The 25,977-nt window shown below is 44.0% G+C and overlaps 1 protein-coding gene across 1 annotated transcript in view; it reads right to left on the reverse strand.

Moving 5' to 3' along the window:
• MRAS (muscle RAS oncogene homolog) overlaps window positions 1-25,977 on the reverse strand; it is a 261,349-nt gene that overhangs the window by 159,318 nt on the left and 76,054 nt on the right. The window contains exon 2 of the mRNA XM_078682089.1: window positions 5,654-5,866. Coding sequence (XP_078538215.1) covers window positions 5,654-5,846 — 193 coding nt within the window. The 5' untranslated portion in view covers window positions 5,847-5,866. The remainder of the gene's footprint in view (window positions 1-5,653; window positions 5,867-25,977) is intronic.

The following is a 25,977-nucleotide window of genomic DNA, read 5'->3' on the forward strand; positions in this document are numbered from 1 at the left end:
TTCCCGTATCTCACAGGACCTCTGAATGCAAGGTATTCCGTCTGATCCAACTTTCACATGAGATACCAGTAGGTGAAATTGTGAAATGTTGCTTGAGGAGATATTTGCGGTAGAATGCGTATTAATTGCAAATCTTTTACTCAAAATAGGAGTGTAAGGGCTACAGTATGAAAAGCAAAAGGCTTTTTCATACATCCTAGTAACAACCTTTCGGCCTAGACACATTTGCGGTTGTGATTCTTGGTGTAATGTATTTTCTTGGTGTGTGCCACACATTTATATTTCACCTGTCATAAATGTATTACCATGCATACAAAATGTATTAGCTCATGTATATCTATTAAAGCTAATGTGCAATTGTTTGAAAACAAACATTGTATTACTGGAATTCCGTGTTACTGCTAGAACTAATGCATTTTGTACACATGAGCAATCTAGTAAGCGAGGCTCATGATAAAAATAGAGAACACCAACGAGTGTTTGATGACACTGAAGGTCGTAAAAGGTGCCTCTAAAACATTCCTATAAATCACTTCTGTATATGCACTTTATGCACAGATTTTCATGTAATATCACCAGGAATCACACATTTGAAAGAACAGCGTTTGCATTAAATCACATACATCAACATGCTCAAAATATATGTTGGAAACAAAAGCTGAATATTGTGTTTATCTGCACTGCACTGATTCCGTATTTATTCACTTTATCTCCATCTAGATAATCCCTTGTGAATATAGAGCATGAAATCCAGGATTTAAAACTGGGGCGGGGGTAGGTATTAGGATGGGAAGTATTATATTGTAAGGATTGCAATACCCTCAACTGAATGTAAAAGGAAAATTGCAAGTCGCTTCAGAGTTCCATAGCTTTAGTCTCGTTCCTCTTCAATGCTGCGGTATCCTTACAATGTATGACTCGGGGTACTTTATTCCATATACAATACATTCAGAGGCTCACAATACATCTAGAAGCTTGTAAAGGAATTAAAAACTCATATTGGAGCTAGGAGTTTATGATAGAGTTAAAAACTCACCAAGGAGATAGATGTTTACTGCTAAGACAAAAGCTCACAACCAGGGCCGGACTGGCCGTTGCGGGCACCGGGCAATCCCCTGGTGCGCCGTAAGGGGGGGGCCAGTTTTGGGCCCCTGGGTGCCGTTTTTGTTACAGGGCCTTTTATGCAGCATAGCTGCAAAATCGGCCCTGTAACAAAATCGGCTGAAAACCCGTCGTACCCCCAACCTCCCCCCGGGGGGTTGGCCGAGCACTTTGCTGGGGCCGGTTTTGGTTCCCAGTCCGGCCCTGCTCACAACGCAAATTGATAAAACTAACCGTTGATTATAAGCATATCATTTTGACATTTTCTGTATCATTTTGCAAACTCAATATTGTGAGACACTTCATGGGACAGTCATCATGTAGTGTCCAGTTGTGAAAAGCAAAACCTGCACTTTGTGCTCAGTGGAAGAAGATAAAAAATCATAACATCGCGTGATGTATTCTTTCGAAAACGTCAAGCAAATTAAAGAATTTGTTGTAAAAAGCAAGGATAACACTGAAGGATAGGAGTCAAACAAATCAGAATGAACATGTTTTGAGGTATGAGTGCAAATGCTTTACATGTATACTCTTGAGAATATGGCTTTTTTTTTTTTACTGTGTTTTATATAGCGCAAACTTGACCCGAAGGTATCATAGCGCTTTATGGGCACCAGTTGTGTTACATGAGGACACATTCCTTTTTGTTAGGCACAGGGTGATTTAAGTGATTTGCCCAGGATCACAGGATGTTGCACGTTCTAGCCAAGACTCAAACCAGGTTCCCCAGATTTGAGGTCGACCGCCCTAGCCGTTAGGCCAACTCCTCTCTTCATGGCATAACAAGCCTGTGGACTGTCTGCCTCCACAAGATCTAGAATGCAAACACACCTCGGTTAGTTCTAACATGCTGAGGAAACTGGCTGTTCTGATCCACATTGCTGCTCATTACGTGGAAATAATCCACAGAGGTGTTGGGAGAGCCAAACCCTCACATGCAAAGACATGACATTTTAAGAACCATGGTGTAGTTCCTACTAGCGTTTGCTAAGATTGCACTATTGCCCTGCAGATTGCTTTAACTTGTTTTATTTGTCTACTCCACAATTATAGGCCTGAGCTCAAAGCCCATAACAAGGGGACAGCCAATCAACAGTTGTTAATGTTCAACAGCATATGGGCACAAATCATAGTTTAATTACACAACAAACTAAAACAGGATATGGGCCTGCAAATCTTATGGATTGAAGAGAGAACTTCCACCTCAATTTTTAAGGCCTCTCATTTATGTATTTCTACCTTGTATGAGGTCTCCTAAGTTATGGCCCTGCAAGCGTCAGACAGAGAAGTCCCACCAGCCTCTGCCAATGAGACAATCGTGCCTCTTGTTCAACCTCTCTATACAGGCAGGGGGGACGTTTCTCCATTTTTCGTATTCACGTCCACCATGTGAGCCATAGAGGTCACGAACATGAAGAGATCTGTTATAATCTAAATAGCTATTTATGACCATTCCTAAAAAAAAATTATCATTGCCTGGAAGAATTTGTAACATTTCTCTCCGGGTCTGTAGCTGGAATTTACTGATTCTTTTGTCATCAGATATAACCTGTAACTTCAGCAGATTTATTGATGGGAATGCAACACAGGGTATGCGGCTAAGCTCATTGATAAGGATTGAGTCCTGCTTAACACTGTATACAATAAGAAAAGAGTACCAGATGTGAGATCTCTCCTTAGGCCTCTTACTTTGGTGGTAGTGGTACACACGAGGAGATTGCAAATAAAGATCAATGCTGCCCATTGTGTTCTACCACAATAACAACATTTTAACCAGCACTTCACAATATCGACTAGTAACATATTTTCAAGGTAAGTAGATGTGGTGGTATGAATAGCATATGTATACTTCCCTATATATGCTAACCTTGATGACATGTTGGTAGTCCATCTTATTAAGTTACTGTACATGCAGGTTGATAATATTGATGTGGATATTGTGACTTACAATCCTGGCCAAAGGATTAGGTGAAAACTGAGAGTGAATTAGTCAAATAACTAATAAGTGGTCATGCAGATGTTAAAAAACTATCATTTTTAGGTTAAGCCTAGGCAGCATGAATGTGCTGTCTTCGAAACATGTGGTAATCACTCTATGGGCTTTAACCACTTGGAAGCTCATCATATTCTGCTGCTGCGCTGGGATTTACAAAAACCCATTATTCATGACGAGCTGGGCTCGTCATGAGCGTGCTGGGAGGCTACTGCATGACGAGCCCAGCTCGTCATGAGCGTCGAAGGGGTTAAACAAGCCCAGCACTGTCCATTGGTACTTTTGTCTGCCTTCACAAATTCCTGTTTTTCATTAGTGAATAGTATACATTTGTCCCATTTTTGGTCTGTTTGTTCCGCCCTGAAGACTGCCCCTGCTACATGGATCCTTTCAATATCGGCCATATGTTTTGTTTCAGTGTAATACTTTTTTCTTTCCGCCCTCTCCTTGCCACTTATTGGTGCATGGCGCTTCTTTCAGTTCACTTAATTTCCCAGTGCTTTTCCCCATCAACATCTCCTGCCCCTTGCAGCTTGTTATTTGCACTGTCATCGTTCTGTGATTGAACCACATCCCGCTTGTTGCTGCTTCTACGGCGCTATTCCCAACTGCTTGTTTAATTTGGGTTTCTGTGGTTTATGGCTCCACTCTCCCTTTCACGTCCGTGTTGTTGCTTATCTCCAGAGGATCCCTTACACATCTCCATTGTCTGGGTTCTTGTTCGTCCTGTATTCCCTCAGAGAAGGAGACACCGGTGCCCATGTCACCAACCTCCTGCAGCATTCTGTCTTTCATCCGGTGAGTTCCATGAGCTCTTGTTTGGACACAGACTTTCTTTTTTAAATTTCTACCCCACACGCGACTGTATAGCTGCCAAGCTTATGTATGGACACCTCAAGTCTAAGTACGTTGTCGTTTGCAATGTTCACAATGGTCACTTCAGCTTTCTTTTTTGTATTTGCATTTTATTTAATTCTGTGTACGCTGTTTTTATTTCCTTCAATAAGCAGGTATTTCGTTGTCCTATATTCCTTAAAAGACTTAGTCAAAAAGTATTTTTTTCCAGGTGCATGAGAATGGGAGATTTTGATTGCAGGATAATGATTTGACATGGTGTGTGGGCATGCCAGTGGGGGACAAGTTAGCATAGGCAGTGTACGGTGTCATTACACAAAATTGTCTCACAGGAAGTGCACTCACAACCACATAAAGCCCTTGGCTTTAAAGGAATTGTTGTTTTCTCACATGAGTGTTTAATAGTAGGTCTCTTGATCTAGGATCCTCCTATACCTAGTTATCTAAATGGGGACTAAAGTATGCATGTCTTCATTTTTTTTTGTAAAGTTCAGAATCACTTGTGGTTACAGTCTTTAAGCGCTTGTTATATTTTAGTTTAAGCACTATACCACAGTGCACTTGTTTGATCTGGCTCCCTTGTGTACTACTCAGCATCTCTGTTCCTCTCCCCTTTGTCTGGCTGCCCCCACCCGCCCTCCCTTCTTACCTTGTTTGTGTTGCTGGCACCCAACCTCTATTGTCTTCGACCACACCTTCCCTCCCTTAGTTACCAATTTTGGCGCCACACCCGTAAAAATAAAACAGCTGGCTAAGTCACAGCACTCTTTTACCTCCAGATCCTCTTTTGTCCCTCTGGCCCTCCTTCCCGCCTCCGTGTCCCCTCTACCCATCCCAACCTCAGGAATAAAAATAGGTACACAAGTGCCCGAGACAAGGGGGCTTGCAGCAAAGCTGCTGTCAGTCGGAGACGGGCCTGAGAGCCATATGCCTTTGCTCCCCTCTTTTCTAAGACAAAGTCAAGTTAATGATGGACTGCGTTTAGACTGTCTACTGCCAGGGGTCATCATAAGTAAAACTACATTGGGATAGTGTACCTTTTTAATATTCAGATGTTTTGTCCCATGTTTATTGCCTTCACTAGAACAAAAGGTGTTCATTCCCTCCGTGCCAGTTTCTGTTCATTAAAGCGACATCATAAATAACAAATACATTTAATTTAATCTGGGAATTTTGATTTCCAAAATGGCCTTGTTCTTTTTTTAACACCCAAAGACTTTGAAAAGTAAGCTAACAAAACCAGCTCCTCTTGCTCATTTGACTTTAAATTTCACACAAGAGGTCAACTTTATGTTTTATGCATGGCCAAAGTAATTGATTTGCACAGAATCACAGGATGTGGTGAAAACGCTGGGAAACAAACAGAATTCCCCAACTCCAAAGTCGCCAAGTATGTCCATATTAATATTCAGAAAATGCTAAACGCTTGCTCTGCAATTGCCATGCTAAAGGAAGGATGTTACCCTTTTTCTTTCAACAATTTCACATTTCAATTGCACAGAACTGCATGCAAAGAGCATGGCTAAACACTTAAAAGGTCCTAAAGGTGAGACCTATTGGCTATGCCAATGCTTGTTTTATTTCAAAGGCATGGAGTTCAGAAAGCTTACAGTAACTGGTATTGCCAGGAAATTATATTTGAGATCATATAAAGGAAGCAGCATTTTTGAAAGCTGAAGTACAAAAGAGAAGAAGGATGCTTACCATCAAGAATTGCCCACTGCCCGTCAATTTCAGTGTGCTTCAGGTAGGAATCCTCAATTGTTGGGTCGTAGTCGGGCACAAAGATCTTCTGGAAAAACTGAATGGTCAGGGCGCTCTTTCCAACACCCCCATCTCCCACCACCACCAGTTTGTATGTGGGAAGATTATCACTCAGGACAGCGCTTGTTGCCATGTTTCAGTTATTTCACAAACCTAAATCAAAACACAGTAATGTGTTAAAACCTGCATATCATGAGCATATTCAGAATTAAAACTGTTTTTTCTAATATACAATAATAATAATAATAATCCACATTTGTAAAGCGCACAATCACCCGTAAGGGTCTCTAGGCGCTGGGGGCCGTCAGGAAGATTAAGCAAGAGTCACATGGTGCTGGGCTAATCTGCCGCCGGTGCCGGGGATTGAACCGTGATCCCCAGATTCCGGAGTCAGTCACCCTGGCCGCGGCGCCACACCTCTTCCTCAACAACGAAACTTTGCTGTGGTACGACCATAGGCTAGTTAAGCAACTACATGCCCCGACTGCAGAATAAAGTGTGTAAGTAAAAGGTCACAAATTCAAATAAGTGAAAGGTCACAAGACAAAGGTCACACATTCAAATAAGATTCGGGCTAACTTAGTCTCCCATCCTCCCAATAAATTATTATTCATATATTATTATTTATAATTATTAAATGATCGCAATGAAGTTGCCTTGTAACTAGACGAAACAAATTTAACTCACCATAAATAAATACATTAAAAGTATACTTATTTCTCATCGATTTCCTGACATTCGATAAAATTATAAAAGTTGCATCGTTTTTTCTATTTTAGTCATGGAACAACTCGCAAAATGAGCATCTTAAAATCTACATTTATCTGGTGATAATTCGTATCACCCACACCCTTCAACCAGTGCGAGGACGGTTACGGATCCTAAACCAAACAGCTGCTGACCTCGGGCGCTGCAGATCTAGGGCCAGATGTAGGTAAAAGGCATTTACCGATTCGTAAATACCGAATTTTACCGATTCGGTATTTACAAATCGGTAAATGCTATGTAGGTAATTATTCCGATTTTATTACCGAATCTGTAACATTCGGTAATTACTGAATCGGTATTTACCGATTTGGTAATTGCCATTGATTCCTATGGGCCTTGAGGCCCATAGGTACCAATGTCAATTACTGAATCGGTAAATACCGATTCGGTAAAATTACCGAATTTACAAGGGGGACAGGTGTCACTTTGACACCCTGTTGCACCCCTGATTCAGGCTTGTGTGCCATGTGACACACATACATGCCCTCATGCCACATGGCACAGGTGTACATGCACAGATGTGCATGTACACAGGAATTCGTTATTTACCATCAAATAGTATTTGATGGTAAATAACGAATTTCTAAGGCCCTGTGGCACTGTTTTCAGTGCCACCTACATTTCAAATTACCGATTCGGTAAATGTACAGAATCGGTCTATACCGATTATGTAAATTTACCGAATCGGTCATCTTTAAGCCCCCTACATCTGAAAATCCAAATACCGGTCGGTAAGGCCGAAATCGGCCGTTACCGACCGGTATTTGCCGTCCTACATCTGGCTCCTAGTGCCTAATTTGTGCTGGTGGTGAGCATGGGCACCCTTGTCTAGGCAGCCCCGCTGTTCGCCAACTCCAGCATCCCTCAGAATACAGAATTGAGCGAACATATTTTGCACTAGGGCTGATTCGAGGCCAAACCCCAAGGACACCGATTATGAAGCCATCGCAGCATTCATAAAGCAGGTTTATTTTTTTATATACCATTTTAAACGTTAAACATATATTTAAACAAAGAAATCGTCATCCATGCAGAATTTACAAAAAAGAACAAACTTATTTTGCACTATTTCTGTTAATTGTGTAATAAACATAAACAAAATGATTTTTTCTTAAGCCTATTCCTCACATTGACTAGTATTTTTGGTCCGTATCCGGCCTGGTGCAGATCGTTAGTTTGGAGTAAATACTGTTTGCTCAGTTGCGTTTTCCACAAACAGCATAATGGTGCAAATCGATGTTCTCTGTTTTATTTGCACCGTAAAGTGCATCTGGCTATCCCGTGCGTATAATTATTAATTTTAATAAGACATCGTCTAAGCATAAAAAAAACACCTTCCCACTCTCTCTTCTGCTAAGTGTGTCTAAGGCCTCCGCGTGAATTGCGAGTTTCAAGAGTGCTGGCCCCTTGAGGGTGCTTCCCTCCTGACTCCCCCCCCCCCTTCCGGCCGGCGAGAGCCCAAGTTAAGCCCCTAATTCCGAATGGCAGGGGGTCGCATACATTTAATAACGTGTCATCTGCCTTGGGAGCCACACTGAATTAAAGAAACACTCAGGGAGGACAGTTAAGAATCATATTCTTTCTCACTTAGTTTTCTGAGCATCAGACTGAACACGCTGGCGGCGATTTCAAGCACGGCTAACTAGTGTGCTTGTTTTCATTAATTTCCATAATTCGCTCATCTTTTTGACTTCTGTGACTACACATTAGTTGGTGCATGCAACTGTTCTTTTTTCTAAAACTCTCTTGAGTCCCAACCCTGGTTCTGACCCCGCACACCATCTGTTGCTGGTTGCCTGGGAAGACATGCCTTTCCAGCGAGTCAGTCTCGGCTGGGAGAGGCTGCCAAAAGGAGTATCTACCACGATTTATTGAGGGAGACCTAAATCTGCTTTTTAAATGTTCATCAGCTCAGGAGTTTGGTGTGCGTTGTGCCCCGCAGGACATGACATGCAGCAGACGCTCATTAGGGGCAGTGTTAACACTCACCCCTCACCAGTGGCTTAGCTAGGCCTTTTGTAGCCCTTGGTGGTTCCAGCCCTTTGCCGCACTGCGTGCAGGGCTGGACTGGCCGTAGCGGGCACCGGGCATTTCCCGGGTGGGTTGCCAGGGTGGGGGCCATTTTTGTTACAGGGACGTTTTCGGTCCCTGTAACAAAACTGTCCGAAACTGGCCTTGGCAAAGAGCTCAGCCGCACCCCCAACCCACCGGGGGCCCCGTCGAGCACTTTGCCAGGGCCGGTTTTGGTTCCCAGTCCAGCCCTGACTGCGTGGCCGCAGCTAAGAGCATGGTGGGGGGTCACCCCCCTTGCTACGCCACTGCCTCTCACACCCATCCAACACAGGCATCACCAGTCAGGTGATCTGCTAATAAAAGGGGCAGGACGCACGGTCCCGCAGACAGTTTATCCACCCACAAGTATGGTGTCGGTGTCGGTGTCGTTCCTTTAGGCAGCATGTGGGCCAAGGAGCCACGACATCACAGTGGCAACAGTGTGTATGTTATGAGGATATAGGGACACTGTACTATTCTCTGCGGAAATTCATTGTAAATATATCAATCTTGAAGAGATTTATATCTAGAATCACCACCAGGAGAAGTTGTGTGTGGGGTAGAGCGTCTCCCTTCTCGTTGTATATACCGACTCAGTGACACCCTGGTACTCTGGCACAATGGAAATGTACTTGTGCCAAAGAGGAAAAATAAGCCAATTACTAGGGGTCGGCGGAATTGTAATTCCTCTGGCGGAATTGGAAGTATTGGTAATTCTGGTAGTTTTGTATCACGGAATTACTGATTAAATTCTGCCACTCCGCTGGCGGAATTAATCTGAAGTGGTTTTTAATTTAACAGGGCTGTTTTTTAAACATAGAGCGACTGCTCCATCTTGCAGCCCTGTTTAAACCACTGCAAAGCAGGGCATATCCCTCAACGCTCTTACATATTTATGTAAGGGCGCTGAGTGGTATGCACTGGAGTGGATATCCCTTGGTGCCCTTACATAGTTATGCAAGGGCACCGAGGGGTATGCACTGCACATTGAGGTGCCTACTCTACTCCTTCATGGAATTCAACAGAATTTCGCAGATTATTTATGTAATTCCTCGGAGTGAAACTCCGCCAAATCCGCCCATTCCTATGCAACAAAGTGCTGAGCAGAATGTCAGGCTATACATCTAACGGACTGTGGGAAGCAATGCTTAATTAAATAAGTAGTGGCAAAGCCAATAGGTCTACCTTTGTCATGCTGTTGCAGATGAGACGGTCAATAAATCCCCATCTAACTGATAACCAGAGTGCAGGCAAAATATATAGGGTTTTTTTTAAAGGTAATACACAAAAATGAAATTAAAAAGTAACTCTTTGAAAGAGTTTTGTCACTGAAGAGAAACTATTTTTAAGCAGATGTGAACAATGTGTACAAGTTTTGTGCTGTCACAAGTGAAGGGATCTAATGGGTAAAGTGGGATGGCTCTCATCATGGACACTGCCAGCACTACACATACATTTGTATTGTAAATGTGCAGAAATGTCCCTGGAAATCACAATTATATCATGCAACTGACTGTAATGGTAATGGTTATTCCTCAAATTCCGTTTGAATATCCACTCGGATGAAGCATGACACTTTGGGAGACTCTTCCACCACCGCTTTGGTGACCAAATTTCAATCTCCTTGGCAGAAAACTCTCCATATGGCAGATTATTCTAATACCTCTTGAGCTGGTGTAAGGATTCCTGCCCATCGGTATCTGGAATTTCCACCAACTAAATTCTAAATTAGGGCCATGAGCTTGAATTCACTTTCCCACCTTATACAACATTCAATCCTTGGCTCATAAATTACACTACCTCTTTTTTTAATCCCCACCACTTCCCATCACAACTGTTTTTCTGTTATCTGGGCTTAAATGGGCCTGACACAGCATAAAGTGCCTTGTCCAGCATCTATCTCCTGGTTTGAGATGTTTCTGCTGTGATAAAAATATTATTTGTGAAACGCTGTGTTTAAAATACAGAAGAATTAAATAGCAATCAGCGTCCTAGGGCCTCTAAAAGCCCGCCTATTCTGCTAGTAATACTCTTTCCACTATGACATCCCTTAAAAGAGAATGCATCTGCAGGCTTAGGCTCAGGTTCAAGCAACGGTCTGAGCCGTATATGCATAGACATGGGCAGGGAGGCTGTGGTGTGTCCGCCGAGAGCTATTGGCTGAGCTGACGTGGTGGCTACTCTGCTAAGGCGGAGGAGCATCGCCCCACTGCTCTTGGAGCAGCGTAAAAGCAAAAATTAAATGATAACAAAAGTTATTTCTGTTATTATCATTTATATCAGCCAGGATGGGCGGGGTTGGGCTCCATTGATGTCCGGGAGAAGGAGTGGTTGCTGCTCTACAAAGTGTGTATGACTGCTTGGTCAGCCACGTTGGGACGGCCAGTCATGCACACTGGCCATGTTCCTCACCAGGCTGTATTTTACAGCCTGGTGAAGAACATGCCCAGGCTTTCAGTCCTTGTCTTAATGCCGAACCGCAGAGCTCAGACCAATCACAATGCTGCTCAAGAAAGGGAAGCTTTAAGGAAGAAAAGAAGGAGAATGTGTTCACTCTGTGCCTGCAATGTTTACTATCAGAAAAGAAGGCTTTACTTGGGCATACATTGGACTTAACAGTAACGCGGTTCATTGAGGGTAATATGATCTTCGTTTCTGATAGAAAAAGAATTAGGACTATTTATTATGCAGGCTCCTTTGCTTTCTGGCCAAGTAAAGTGAGTGCAAGGAAACCAGTGTTATAGCCCTCCGTTTGTATATATAGAAACTAATGATCAATAGCCGGTGGGCTTTTTTTACAGTCTTACTTTTGTTTTACCACATAGAAATCACAGTGGGACAGTAACTGGAGATTGGGAAAATGCAATACTTTGCCCACGATAAATAAATACTCTGTCTTACCTGAAGAAAAAAGTAATTGGCCCCAGCAGCAGGCAAGAGAAGTTGTTTGAAGCTTAAAATGAAAAAAGCAGAAATATAGAAAGCCATGTCAGGCAGTGGCGGCCCCAAAAATTAAGAGGTGGTTGGGCAGGTGGAGGGTATTCGATAATTAAAAAAAATTTCAAGAAATACTTACCTGGAGCTGTCGCCCATCTCCCACGTCGCGCTCGACCTCGTCCTTCCTGGTTCCAGCAAGCACTGGGGCTGCATCATGGACTCCCTGCAATCCCCTTGCTGCTCTCATGCACGGGGATTGGTCTGAGTGGACTGGAAAGACGCTCCACTCAGACCAGGGAGTCTGTAGGGTTTCTTCAGGCCGGCTGTTCAATGCAACCGGGCTGAAGAAATTTAAGTGCGCATGTGTGTTTTGGTCAGCCTGAGACAGACAGCCAAACACATATGTGCACTTAGAGAGGGCCCATAGTACTCCTCCTCCCTTGCCCCGCCCCTCTCTTTGCAAGCTGGCTCAGAGCCGGCAAATGAAAAATAAAACGATTACATAGTTTTATTTTTCGTTTGCTGGCTCCGAGCCAGGCAATGGGGCGATGCTCCTCCGCCATTGTGAAGGAGCAGCCGCTGATGTTGGGGTGAAGCCATTCTGATTATTACATTTCAAAAGTATTTAGGAATGCATGTTAGGATCAGGCTTGCACTAAACCGGACAATACAATAAAAATGCCTTTGCTTCATGTTCTGTAGTGAAAAAAATGCTTTATGTTTAGGACCCATGGATGACATTAAGGAGTAAAAGTGACATTAAGGGGTCGATTTCGATCTCGCTCGGAAGGGCTCCGAACGCGATCCGGCCGTAAAAAGTATCAGCCGTACGTGTGTTTTCCGCCCGACTTGTGCAGCTGGACGAGCAAGCAAGTATGATGCGAGAAACGCAAAATCGCCGACTGAATCGTTTCTGGGTCTGAACCGCTCCGTACACTTCGTCCGTAAGCAAACCGTGCCGTGCAATGAAGGTGAATTCCGACCGAGCCAGTACGATGCACGCGTCGGACAGCCGGATCGAGCTGAAGTTCCGGCTCACAAAACGTCCGGGAAGCTGCCTTTGGGGGTCCATGTCGGACTCCCCATCACCCGCAGCCTTACGACTTGGACACAGAGGGAGACCCAAGGGTCTCCCCCTCACAGGCATGTACAGTGCAGATGGCACCGACTCATACCCACTGTCGGGAGCGCCCTTGTGCAAGACGTACCCATTCAGTCAATGGGAGCCGATGTACGCGTCGTACGACCAGCTCCCATTGACTTCTACGGGAGTCCGACTGAACCGGGTTCGGCAGCATGGGGCCGCATCGTACTCGCTCGGTCGGACTGCAGGAGTCCGAAACGGTCAAATAACACTCCGGATCCGGCTCGGTCGAAGAGTTTTTTGACTCAGATCGGAATCAGCCCCTAAGTGTGATGGTTCATTGTGCTTTTGAAAAGTGAAGTAGTCTTTCATCCATTGTAATGGAAGCACTTCATTGGACATGGAATGAGTTACCAAACAGCGAGTAGCATGCTGCAAGAGAGTAATGTTCTTCTGAAGCCCTCTTCATGTATCTTTCAGAATTAGTAACAAAACATTTGGCAAACCACAAAAACTGTCTGAAGCCATACCTAATGAAAAAGGTTGTGTTTTCCTTGTGAAGTAATTTTCAATGGGAGAAATAAGCTAGTGAGCCAAAAAGAAGGTATTTTAATGTGCATTGCTTTATAGGCAATGGTAAGGATTTCAATGGAATTCTAGACACACAGAAGCATATCTATCTACCTTCCCTTCCTATGCTCTATCATCAGGTGCATGGTCATTCTGGGACAGAAAATAGACCCCGCCATCAAAATAAAAGTGAGCGCCATTTGTGAATGAAATCACTACAAAAGTGGCCGACATCTGCAAATCAGGGCATTTTTTAACTTATAAAGACATGCTGCATAAGTGTTTTGCAAGGTATGGGAGACTCCATGCATTTGTGTTTATTTTTGGCCCACACGACCATAAAACAGGCCTAAAAACAGCCAAAAAACTGGCGGCGGCTGCTGCCAATCTGACTGGGAGTTGGGAAAAATGAATAAAAGAATACACACTTACCTTTTGCTGCCGACTGTCGCGATCTTCTGCTCTCGTGCCGCGCTGCTCCTGGCGCTGCAATCCCCAGGGGCACAGGCTCGGAGACTCCCCATGCAATCCCTGTGCTTCTTTCATGCATTTAATCCCAGCATGAGAGAAGGGCTGGGATTGGGGGGCACAGGCCGGTCTCATGCTCCAGCAGGGACTGGGAGTGTGTGCCCCTGAGCACTGATGATATTTCAGAGGAACAGCCTGGAGATAGCAAAGTGCGCATGTTGGTTAGGCTGCCCTTAGACGGCCTATCAAACCTGCATGCACACTTTCAGTGCCTACCATGCCTTCTGCCCAGCTGCTGACCCTGAGACATATCCCCGCCCCAGAATCACAGACTGGAAGTGAAAAATAAAACGACAATGAAAACGTTTTATTGTCATTTTATTTTTCTTCTGTCTGCGGCATTTCAACAGTGGGGCGACGCTCCTCCTCCATATCGGATGACGCCGCCCCTGAATTAAGAAGCCCCATACACTAACCTGCCTGATCAGCCCTCCTGCCACTGTCTGATTGCCTTTCAGGCCAGTCCCACCGAGCTCAGATGAACTTTTGCCTGCACAGCATACCAGTTCCACTGGTCATTGGAAATTACTGTGTTTGCATGACGTTTATCTATGGTTGCTGGAGTTCATTTGCTATCTCTGTTCACTACAGCTCACTAGTTAATTTAAAGAAAGGATTTCACTTTCTGACTCAGCCTTTTATCCACTGGAGTTCCATAAAATGAACAGTGGCACATAATAGTGATATCTATGTTTCGAAGACTCGACGTGTGTTTTAAGTGCATTCTTAAATAGAAAATCGCCATGTTATGAATATTAATATAGCTTCACAATCACAATGAAACCTGACCATAAGTTTTATCTATCTGTCAACTGCTGTAAATTGTATTTGTCTTTGGCTCCAACTTGTCTGCTGCAGACAGAGCGACGACGTTCCAAAGAAGGGGTAAGGGGTAAGGGGTGCACAGAGTTGCAATGTCTCTCTCTTCGCAAAAAATCAGGCTTTCGTGCTGTTGACCGGTTTTCTCTTGCGGTGTGATTGCCCAAACTGTATTCCTGGATCCCATTCAAAAGGCGGTAAGGAACGGCCACTCTGTGGAAACCGCTGACCGTGGACGCTGAGTGCAGACTGCGCCGCAAAAAGTGAAATTCTGGCAGGGCGCGCGGAGCCGAAAGGGCCTGGGCACGTGCACAAGAAAAGAGCGGGGCCAGGCCAAGGAGCAGAAAGGGGAAATGAAAACAGATGTGTCCATGACGCGTGAACCACAACTCCCCGAAAAATGCAGAAAGTTTTTTTTTTTTTTAATGCTCAGAACTGCTTTTATTTTGGTACACGGACAAAAAACTGTCAGTTCGAAAAAAAAATCTAAAGAGCCTAATCCCCAAGGAAGAGAAAGCGCCCCAGGTGGCGTAATATATTATTTAACGCAGATTTCATGAAAATGAAGTCACCCTACACAGAAGCGTTTCCTAAAGAAGTTGTGCAGGCGCGCGCGATGAACCAACACTTCTCATTACCACTTCCCTTTGACAGAAAAAACACAAACACTTTTTTTCTAGTTCACATCCTAAGTAAACGAATAGGCTAGAATTTGGTGCTCCGAGGGAACAGCTTCTTGGGCTGCATGCTGATACATTACGTTATGTGATGTATGGGCTTTTTGGACAGAAGCTCATAGGGTTGACAGAAGTAAAATGTCAGACAAGGAATATATTCTGCCCGTTCCAGTCAAGGCTGCCTTCAGACAGCCTGGCTGAGGCAGGACGCGAAACGTGGCCCCCAGCAGGGAGTCGGGGTACTGCGCGTCCCCCCACTTATTTTACCAGGAGCTCGATAACTGGAGCAAATGGAGCCACACATTCACTCTTTGGCCTCTCTGGGGCGAGATCGGAACTCATTCAGAACGCTGCTCAAGCGCTGGCTTCTCTGATGCAATCGCATCTAAGGGGTGAGCGAGGGGAGGCAAAGAGTCTGATGGTGCAAGCCACCTTTCGTGACGTCACTCCCTGTTGTGACGTCAGCAACCCCCCCACTTCTTTTTTTAGGACTTGTGCCCTGGCCCCCAGAAAACGGAAGATTTAAGTAGATATGAGAGCATTGCTTCTACAAGGAATGACAAGGAACTCCACTTAAAACAAAAGGCAAGGAAAAATGCCAAGGTGTATCAGGAGCGCTCCAACAGACACATTTCTATTTTGCCTGTAGTGAGGCACATCCTGGCATCATTGGTAAGGTTCTAGAGAGGAATTTTTAGAGGGACTCGGGTCCCTTTGAGAACCACTGGGAGTGAAATCTCCAGCATCTGTACTCCTGTCTCACTTGAAGCCTGAATATATGCATACATGTGGTCTGATCTGCGTGTCTGACGTACAACCTAACCTTTCTGCTTTTTTATGTACTATGTTTCTCTGTTTTTCTATTCCCACACTGTTTCAAGCACTTGTGGCATTCTTGAGCATGATTATCGAGCATTGAGTTGTAAAAATATTCTTTTTCATTCTTATAGAGTATTTACATTTTAAGTTAGGCTCCAAACCTTCACTCAAGAGCCATTTATTTATCTATCACATTACATTATAGTCCTTTTCCCCCACACCCATAGACATGTGAGAGTTCTCTCACTGGTGAAAAGTCCATCTGTACTGTAATGTTTTTATGATCTTATGCGCTTTTTCCTTAACATACCTCTTCCACATTTACAGATCTTTTACTTGCTATTATATACTGCATCGCATATCTCTTCACTTATGGGAGAGAATGGCTCCAAGAGGTCCTCCAGTTCCATGAGAATGTCCTCGCTTTTGACCCATGTACATGTTAAACTCATGCTTGGTGCAAGTTTCCTACCCAATGCTGAGAGATTCACCTCTGCAGGAATATACAGGAATCCTCCTGCAAAGTGTAGAGTAGCACACTACACTATATATTCCAAGAAAAAACACTGAGTACCCAATTTGTATCTAGTTCCTGATGAAGGATTTTAGTCTCAGGCACCAAAGTTTAGGTTGTCACAGTACAGGTACTTTCATTCTCACCCCTTACCTGCTTTTTTCTGCAGACTTTATTTCACATTGGGAAATAGGCATAAAACTGCAGTTTTAGACCTCGCCTCGGTGGAATATGCATTCTATCTCTTCAAGACATGCTGTATCTACAATGCAGACTTCACGCTCCACCCATCTTTTACATTGGTTTCTCTTATTGTCCTTTGTAAAATGTTAGCTTTTGTTGGGTGAATAAAGTTAGTAGTCTCTCCTGTTGGACCTTTGTAACCTCCCATGAGGACTGCCCCTGTTACATGTGCTCTTACTCTTAAGGTTATTTAGGATACTTTGAGATTACTATTTTTTTTGTTGGCCTGCCTCTAATCGTGAAAAGTGTTCTGTTTACTTCATGCACTAGCTTGATGAAACATTTGCTTGCGCTTCACTTGCCATGCTGTTTGCCCATCTTCGGTGTTTCAGCTTAGCAGTCACTTAATCTGCATGTGCCGCCCCCCACTCCCTGTCCCCTCCCACAACACTGCTTACCCAACCCACCACACCTCACCTCTGAGGTTGCTGCTTGTTTTTATTTGTCCACCGCTCTCTAACCGGGAACTCTGCTTCGCTTCCAAAGCACTGGTTCTTCCCCTGTAAACAGGGCTGTTAATCTTGGCTGGTTGGTATGGGGTAGACAGCTTTTTGCTTGAAGTGAACTGCGGCGGAAGAGCCGGCTTCCCAGTCCCATCTTAGCCTCTCAAAGGCCCCAACTCCTTACTTCTCCCCTCTCAGCTCAGACTCCTGTCTGGGTCTTGCGCTCCACTTTCACTTCTCTTTTGTTTACCTCACATCTGTTCTTCCCTCCCTCCCTTCCCCATGGCCTGAATCAGACCGATCTGCATTACTTGTCCCCCTGAAGCCTGATGAAGGATCACTCTCCCACAGCTTGTTTCTGACTCTACAGATGCTGGCTGGGGCCCTGCCACCCTTTCATTGAAGACTGGTGCAACTAGGGTCAGAGGTAAGCGGAGAGCCAGCTCTGCTGGGTACATCACCCACCACCACCCTTTCGACAGGTTTCGTTATGGCTGTGCCCCCCTCCTGGCACGTACAACCCAGTTCTATGCAATGCACCTTCCACGATTTCTGCACATCTTCAGCCTTCACAACTATAGGTAGATTGCAGCCCCCAGCACACACACACCTGTACTCAAAAGCCTCAGTACCTACCAGCTAATTGTCTGCTAATCCGATCATCCCAGCTCCAATGCAGGTTGTCCTACCAGCAAAAGCCAGGGGACTTGCCAACTCATCACTGACTTCAGTTTCTTAGTGAACCATTTCTTAGTTAAAAGAGAGCCCGACTGCACTAGTGAGAACGTCCTCCCTGCACTGCCCAAACAGCTGAGTTAACAAAGCCACATTCTAGACCCACTGACTCATTCAGAGCTCTAAGCGATCCCACAATCCCGCTGCACAAATGAGTCCTCGGCTAGTGCAATTGCTGCAGCATTTCTGAACTAACAACCCTCCCAGAACCTAGCTTGCACGGGTGAGCCTCAGATAACATGAATGTTCACCCCCCAAAATAGAGCCCTGCCCCACAAGCAACACCAAATAACATGGTACCCCACAACACTGATCAGCCAGCAAACGAGGCATAGGTACGCTGTGTTAGCACACCAGCAATTAACATACCATTCAACACTAGCGAGCCCAGGCTCATTCAGATGCCCGCAACACTAATCCACCACCAGCAGATACACATTTTCAGCATTACTAACCTTTCATGTAACAGTGAACCCCACTGTCCTACTGAGCCCATAGTGTACATCGAACCTGTACAGACTTACATACCCTGGCTACCACAGACCCCCCATTTGTTACCTCTATACCACCACCAAGGCCCGTTCAAATAAAAAGCAGTGAATCACTAGCACACTTCTTTTACCAACAGATGCTTATGAACCCCCACTTCCTCCTCAACTGACAGAGTATTGTAGATTAGCTTTTAAAATCCTATGTTCGTTGCCTCACAGTTTCACACCCTCCACTATGTAGAGGCCAATGGCCTAGAAGAATTGTGGGATTATTTCCTGACGCCTAGCTGCTTAGAGCCTAGTACAGCTTTAATCATTGGACTTTTGGCTCCTCTGATTCTCACAGTTTCTTTAAGGGCCAACCATCTCTCTTGGATATAAATCTTTGCTTTGCACTTTAAATCAACACACAGCATTCAACAACTATTAGACAAAGCACTGACCGAACACCCAACAGAGCTCAGATTAGTAATTCCGCTGGGTGCCACCAAGCTCACAACAACCTTAACCATAAAAAATTATCAACACTTCTAACGGAACATTGTGAACCATGCACATACATAAAACATAGATCAAAAGTGTAAGTAGATGAATCTCACAGATGCACAACACCACTGCACTCTTTACAAAACAATATATTGCTCCACGAAAACACACAACATAGTAAAACCAACTCCTAACAAACGTAGGCCAATGTGTATAAAAATATTACTTTAGTTACTTTTATTTTTAGGAACGAAGTAGAACTCAGTTACAGGTAAGTAGACTTTTCAATTATGCAATAATTTCACGTTACAGTTGGTAATTGTTTGTATAAGCATTAAGAATACTTTCAGGTGTATGAAATACTTTTCTCTATCAAAGAGATACTTTGTAATGTTCTCAGGATCAACACTTTGTGCAATAAAAAGAAAAAACAATGCAATCCTAAGGTAGGAAAGACATGTAAGTAAAAAATTACAGGTAAGCACTCTACTTACAAATCCAGTCTTCGGGGGTTTTGGTCAACACTGGGCAAGGTTCGGACCAAGGTAGGTACTGCACCACCAGCGGCACTGGGGTGGCTGGGTGCAGAGGTCACTGGGCCCAATGTTAGCCTATGGAAGCTGGGAGCACCTGGTGTGGTAGGTGTCATTGGCAGCAAAGGAAGGAATTTGGTGACGAGAATTTGTTGCCACATTCACACTGCTGATGCATGGAAAAGATGGGGTAGACACGAGGCGGATGGGCGGTAAGGAGGAGGATAAGATGGGGAGATACCAAGAAAGGCCAGACATGACCATTGAAAACTGGCCAGAGGCTTTCTCCATATTGTCGGCCATAATTATGGAGAAATATCCTGAACAGGGTCCAGGGCTCTTCCAGGAATTCTCACACGATCCATAATGAGGATATCAAATCAGTGGGCATTGGGAATAATAATGACAGGGAATTTAGAAAAAAGATGGCCATGTGCCCTGAATTGGGCTGGGACCAAGCTTTGGATGGAGCATATGGGCAAATTCATCCCTCCCCAGAAAGACTCATTCAACAGTAACATGAATTGGCATTCAACATTTAAGGTACAGAGCCAGCTAGGGAGATGCCCCTCCAAGCATCCTTTTCGAGGTGAGAAGAGAGCGAAAGGGCAGAGGTGGGAGTTTAGAAGGCCTACTCCGGGTGCATGCAGATTATTCAACCCCAGTTCCTGGGGGAAAGCCTGCAAATGTGCCCACAGCTGCTCCAAGTGTGGGGTGTCACACCCAGCAGCTTCCTGCAACAGAAGGCACAGGGCATCACCTCTCCCAAAAAAAAAGCAGGTTAATTGAGCACCAACCCACACACAAGGCCCTGCCCCCCGAAACCACCCCCTCAAACCCAGACATCGGTACAGCTACCACCAGCACAGGGAAGGGCCCATCACAGTTAATCCTACGCAATCTTCTCCCATTACTCAGACAATACCCCAACACTAAAGACGGCCTACTGTTAGCTAATAATTTATGGAAGGCTTCGAGATACCCTATGTAGGCCCACTAGGAAGCAGAGATGCAGACAACCTGAGTTCTGCTCGGTAGTGTCTCTCAGTATTAACGGATAAGATCTCAAAGGAACTAGCATTAGGGCGGACGGCAGTCCCATTTCCCTTCTTCCCATTGGAGAATTAAGTGATTTCACCCCTGGGAGCGGTTTCCAAGAAGGAACCAGAAAATGTCAGACTGATCCAACACTTGTCATACCCTGAGGGCAATTCAGTTAACTATTGGCTGAAGGGAGGACTTTGTTCCGTTATATACTGCACGTTTGGTGTGAGGGTGGACATGGTAAGGAGAGCTGGCAAGGGGACGTGGTTGGCAAAGGCAGATATTGAATCAGCGTTCCGCCTGCTGCCGGTAAATGAAGACCGCCACCACCTGTAAGGTTACAAGTGGGAGGTCCAGTTTTATTACGATAGACGCATGCCAATGGGTTGCTCAGTATCCTGCGCCTACTTTGAGGCCTTCAGCTGCTTCCTGCAGTGGGCACTCCAATGGTCACATGCTGTGAAAGGGGTAACACACTATTTGGATGATTTCCTTTTCATTGGGAAGGAGGCGAAACAGGTCTACGTGGTGGCACTGCAAAGGTTTCAGGGCCGGACTGACCACCTAGGGGTCTCCTTGGCATCTAGTAAAATCATGGGCCCGGCGCAGGTCCTGACATTTCTAGGCATAGAACTAGAGACTGTGAAGGGTGCGTCCAGACTCCCTTTGGGCAAGGTGAAGGCACTGATTCAGGAAATCCAGTCAGCATTGGCAAAAGACAAAGCTACCTTGGGCACCATTCAGAGCCTACGCGTTAAACTGAATTTTGCAGCGAGGGTGATCTCAGCAGGTAGGGTTTTGCCAGAAGGTTGACCAGGGCCACAGCTAATGTGACATGGAAGCACATCTAGTCAGACTTAGCAAGGGTTTGAAACAACCTTAGAATGTGGGCGGACTTCTTGGCCAACTTCAATTGGACATTAATATAGAGACGCTCCTGGGCGGGCAGACCCGAACTGTGCCTTTTTACTGACACATCAGGCAGGGAATGTTTTGACGCAAAAATGGGGAGTAAGTGGTGTGCACAGAAATGGCCCAACTCTTAGGGCAAAAAAAATCAAAACCAATGTGACGATCTTGGAATTATTCCCTACAGTGGTGGCCCTTCACCTATGGCCAGAGGCATTGTCCGCAAAAAGGGTTTTGTATTGGTCAGACAACATGGCGGTTGTGCAGGCTGTAAATTTGCAACCCGCCAAATGCCCACTCATACTCTGTCTGCTGAGGAAACGAGTGAGACTGCATAGCAGTGTTGAATTTCGGGCACAACACATTCAAGGGGTAAAAAACGTGACAACTGACGCTCTCTGTTGTTTTCAGTGGCTTTGTTTCTGGGAGGTTTTGCCGAGAGAGAGAGAGCAGAGATGACAGCGTTTCCTCCACACCGTTGGCACCTATTGCAGTGGACATACGCTTAATGGAACTGGATGAGCTTTCTCTCGCCCCGGGACAAGGAGGCAGTACGAGACTTGCGTTCCAAATTCTGCAAGGTGTCAGGGGCATGGAATGCAAGGTGCAACATTTTGTTCTATGGACCAGGCATCAAGGAGAGAACCACTCCTGGATCACGGGACACTTAGCAGCAGTTAGCCACCATGCAAAACTGAGAGGTCACTAGGACCCTAATAGGTTGTTCCCCATAAGGGTAGCACTCAAAGGCTGGTCGAGAGGAGAAATACAGGCACCAGATGACAGGTCGCCCATTAAATTCCACATCCTACAGGGAATGATAGATTGTGTTCACAGGGCTACATATTCCACCTATGACTTTTTCATATACTATAAGAATTGTGGTAGCGTTTTAGGGGTATACAACCTTTACAACGCACATTTTACCACGACCTACCATTACCACGCATTTTTTACAACGCAGGATCCATTACAACGCATACCATTACCACGCATGTATTTACAACGCAGGTACTTTTACAACACATACCATTACAACGTAAGTATTGGTAAGTATATTATTTTATTAAAAATATTATTTGGTTTTTTTTGTAAAGGGGTATTTTTTGGGTTCAGGGTCAGTTTTGGGTTTTTGGGTAAAGGGGTATTTTTAGGGTTCAGGGTCAGTTTTCAGTTTTTGGGTAAAGGGGTATTTTTAGGGTTTAGGGTCAGTTTTCAGTTTTTGGGTAAAGGGGTATTTTTAGGGTTTAGGGTCAGTTTTCAGTTTTTGGGTAAAGGGGTATTTTTAGGGTTTTGGGTAAAGGGGTATTTTTAGGGTTTAGGGTCAGTTTTCAGTTTTTGGGTAAAGGGGTATTTTTAGGGTTTAGGGTCAGTTTTCAGTTTTTGGGTAAAGGGGTATTTTTAGGGTTAAGGGCCAGTTTTCAGTTTTTGGGTAAAGGGGTATTTTTAGGGTTCAGGGTCAGTTTTCAGTTTTTGGGTAAAGGGGTATTTTTAGGGTTTAGGGTCAGTTTTCAGTTTTTGGGTAAAGGGGTATTTTTAGGGTGTAGGGTCAGTTTTCAGTTTTTGGATAAAGGGGTATTTTTAGGGTTCAGGGTCAGTTTTCAGTTTTTGGGTAAAGGGGTATTTTTAGGGTTCAGGGTCAGTTTTCAGTTTTTGGGTAAAGGGGTATTTTTAGGGTTCAGGGTCAGTTTTTAGTTTTTGGGTAAAGGGGTATTTTTAGGGTTCAGGGTCAGTTTTGGGTTTTTGGGTAAAGGGGTATTTTTAGGGTTCAGGGTCAGTTTGGGGTTTTTGGGTAAAGGGGTATTTTTAGGGTTCAGGGTCAGTTTTGGGTTTTTGGGTAAAGGGGTATTTTTAGGGTTTAGGGTCATTTTTGGGTTTTTGGGTAAAAGGGTATTTTTAGGGTTCAGGGTCAGTTTTGGGTTTTGGGGTTAAAGGGGTATTTTTTGGGTTCAGGGTCAGTTTTGGGTTTTTGGGTAAAGGGGTATTTTTAGGGTTCAGGGTCAGTTTTGGGTTTTTGGGTAAAAGGGTTATTTTTTGGGTTCAGGGTCAGTTTTGGGTTTTTGGGTAAAAGGGTACAGTGTAAAAATTAAATATAATTAAATTTAAATTACATTAAATTAAATTGATTAAATTAAATTAATTAAATTAAATTACATTAAATTACATTAAATTAAATTAAATTAAATTACATTATATTAATTTTAATTAAATTAAATATTAAAAAATATTATATACTTACCAATACTTACGTTGTAATTGTATGCGTTGTAAAGGTATATGCGTTGTAAATACATGCGTGGTAATGGTATGCGTTGTCATGGATCCTGCGTTGTAAAAAATGCGTGGTAATGGTAGGCGTGGTAAAAGTATGCGTTGTAACGTCATACATCCTTTAGGGGTATACAACCTTTACAACGCAACTTTTACCACAACCTACCATTACCACGCATTTTTTACAACGCAGGATCCATTACAACTCATACCATTACCACGCATTGAATTGAATTGAATTGAATTGAAAAGGTTCTTCTATAGCGCATGGCTACTCGAGAGCATCCCAGCGCTTGATAGTTAACCAGAAAGAGAGAGAGAGAAATAAAGATCTGACGTAGACTGGGCGAATGTAATTATGTGTTGGGAAACAGAATAGTTTTTATCTTTTTCCGAAAGACAGTCAAACTGGGCTCTAAGCGAAGTGGAAAAGGGAGGGCATTCCACAATCTAGCTGCATTACGCGAGAACAGGCGGTCCCCTGTTCGAGCTCTGTAAGTCCTGGGGATTGTGAGGAGGTTTTGCTGTTTTGAACGGAGATCCCTAGATGGTCTGTATGGTATGACCATGTCTTTTAAGATGGGAGGGCCATTCCCATAAAAAGTTTTGTGGACCAGACAGAGAGATTTAAAATGCACACGCTCCTTTATGGGGAGCCAGTGCAAAGTCCTGAGTGATGGTGCAGCTGATATGCGGTGACTGGTTCCGGTAAGTAGTCTTGCTGCGGAATTCTGGGCGATCTGAAGTTGTCGTATAACTGAAATGGGGGCGCCCAGATAGAGTGCATTCCCATAGTCCAGCCTTGATAAAATAAGCGACTGGACTATGGTTTTTTTTGCAGCTTCTGGGAGCTGAGGGAGGATTTTCCGAATTGTTTTAGTTAAGCCAAAGCAAGTGGCTACAGTCTTTCTTGCCTGTATTTTGAGAGACAGTTCCGTGTCAAGCCAGAAGCCAAGGGTTTTTATTTCAGATTTTGGAGTGGGCCCGAGACCCATACAGGGAGGCCACAAGATGGTATTGTTAAAAGTGGCTTTCCTTCCCAGCATCATTAGCTCAGTTTTTCCCCCATTTAATTTCAGGTGGGATGCATCCATCCATTTCGCCACCGCCTCCAGGCAGCTACGTAGATTGTTTGGGGGGTGGTCCACCCGATTTAGAGAGACCACTAACTGAGTATCATCAGCATAGCTTATCAGCTGGATTCCAAAAGGGGCTACAACCTCCGCTAAAGGTGCCATATATATGTTAAACAGTGTGTATTTACAACGCAGGTACTTTTACAACGCATACCATTACAACGTAAGTATTGGTAAGTATATTATTTTATTAAAAATATTATTTGGGTTTTTTTGTAAAGGGGTATTTTTAGGGTTCAGGGTCAGTTTTCAGTTTTTGGGTAAAGGGGTATTTTTAGGGTTTAGGGTCAGTTTTTGGGTAAAGGGGTATTTTTAGGGTTTAGGGTCAGTTTTCAGTTTTTGGGTAAAGGGGTATTTTTAGGGTTTTGGGTAAAGGGGTATTTTTAGGGTTTAGGGTCAGTTTTCAGTTTTTGGGTAAAGGGGTATTTTTAGGGTTTAGGGTCAGTTTTCAGTTTTTGGGTAAAGGGGTATTTTTAGGGTTCAGGGTCAGTTTTCAGTTTTTGGGTAAAGGGGTATTTTTAGGGTTTAGGGTCAGTTTTCAGTTTTTGGGTAAAGGGGTATTTTTAGGGTTTAGGGTCAGTTTTCAGTTTTTGGGTAAAGGGGTATTTTTAGGGTTCAGGGTCAGTTTTCAGTTTTTGGGTAAAGGGGTATTTTTAGGGTTCAGGGTCAGTTTTCAGTTTTTGGGTAAAGGGGTATTTTTAGGGTCCAGGGTCAGTTTTTAGTTTTTGGGTAAAGGGGTATTTTTAGGGTTCAGGGTCAGTTTTGGGTTTTTGGGTAAAGGGGTATTTTTAGGGTTCAGGGTCAGTTTTGGGTTTTTGGGTAAAGGGGTATTTTTAGGGTTCAGGGTCAGTTTTGGGTTTTTGGGTAAAGGGGTATTTTTAGGGTTTAGGGTCATTTTTGGGTTTTTGGGTAAAAGGGTATTTTTAGGGTTCAGGGTCAGTTTTGGGTTTTTGGGTAAAAGGGGTATTTTTTGGGTTCAGGGTCAGTTTTGGGTTTTTGGGTAAAGGGGTATTTTTAGGGTTCAGGGTCAGTTTTGGGTTTTTGGGTAAAAGGGTTATTTTTTGGGTTCAGGGTCAGTTTTGGGTTTTTGGGTAAAAGGGTACAGTGTAAAAATTAAATATAATTAAATTTAAATTACATTAAATTAAATTGATTAAATTAAATGAATTAAATTAAATTACATTAAATTAAATTAAATTAAATTA

The sequence above is a fragment of the Lissotriton helveticus genome, chromosome 3_1, assembly GCF_964261635.1.
Source record: "Lissotriton helveticus chromosome 3_1, aLisHel1.1, whole genome shotgun sequence".
In the NCBI taxonomy this organism is placed as follows: domain Eukaryota; kingdom Metazoa; phylum Chordata; class Amphibia; order Caudata; family Salamandridae; genus Lissotriton; species Lissotriton helveticus.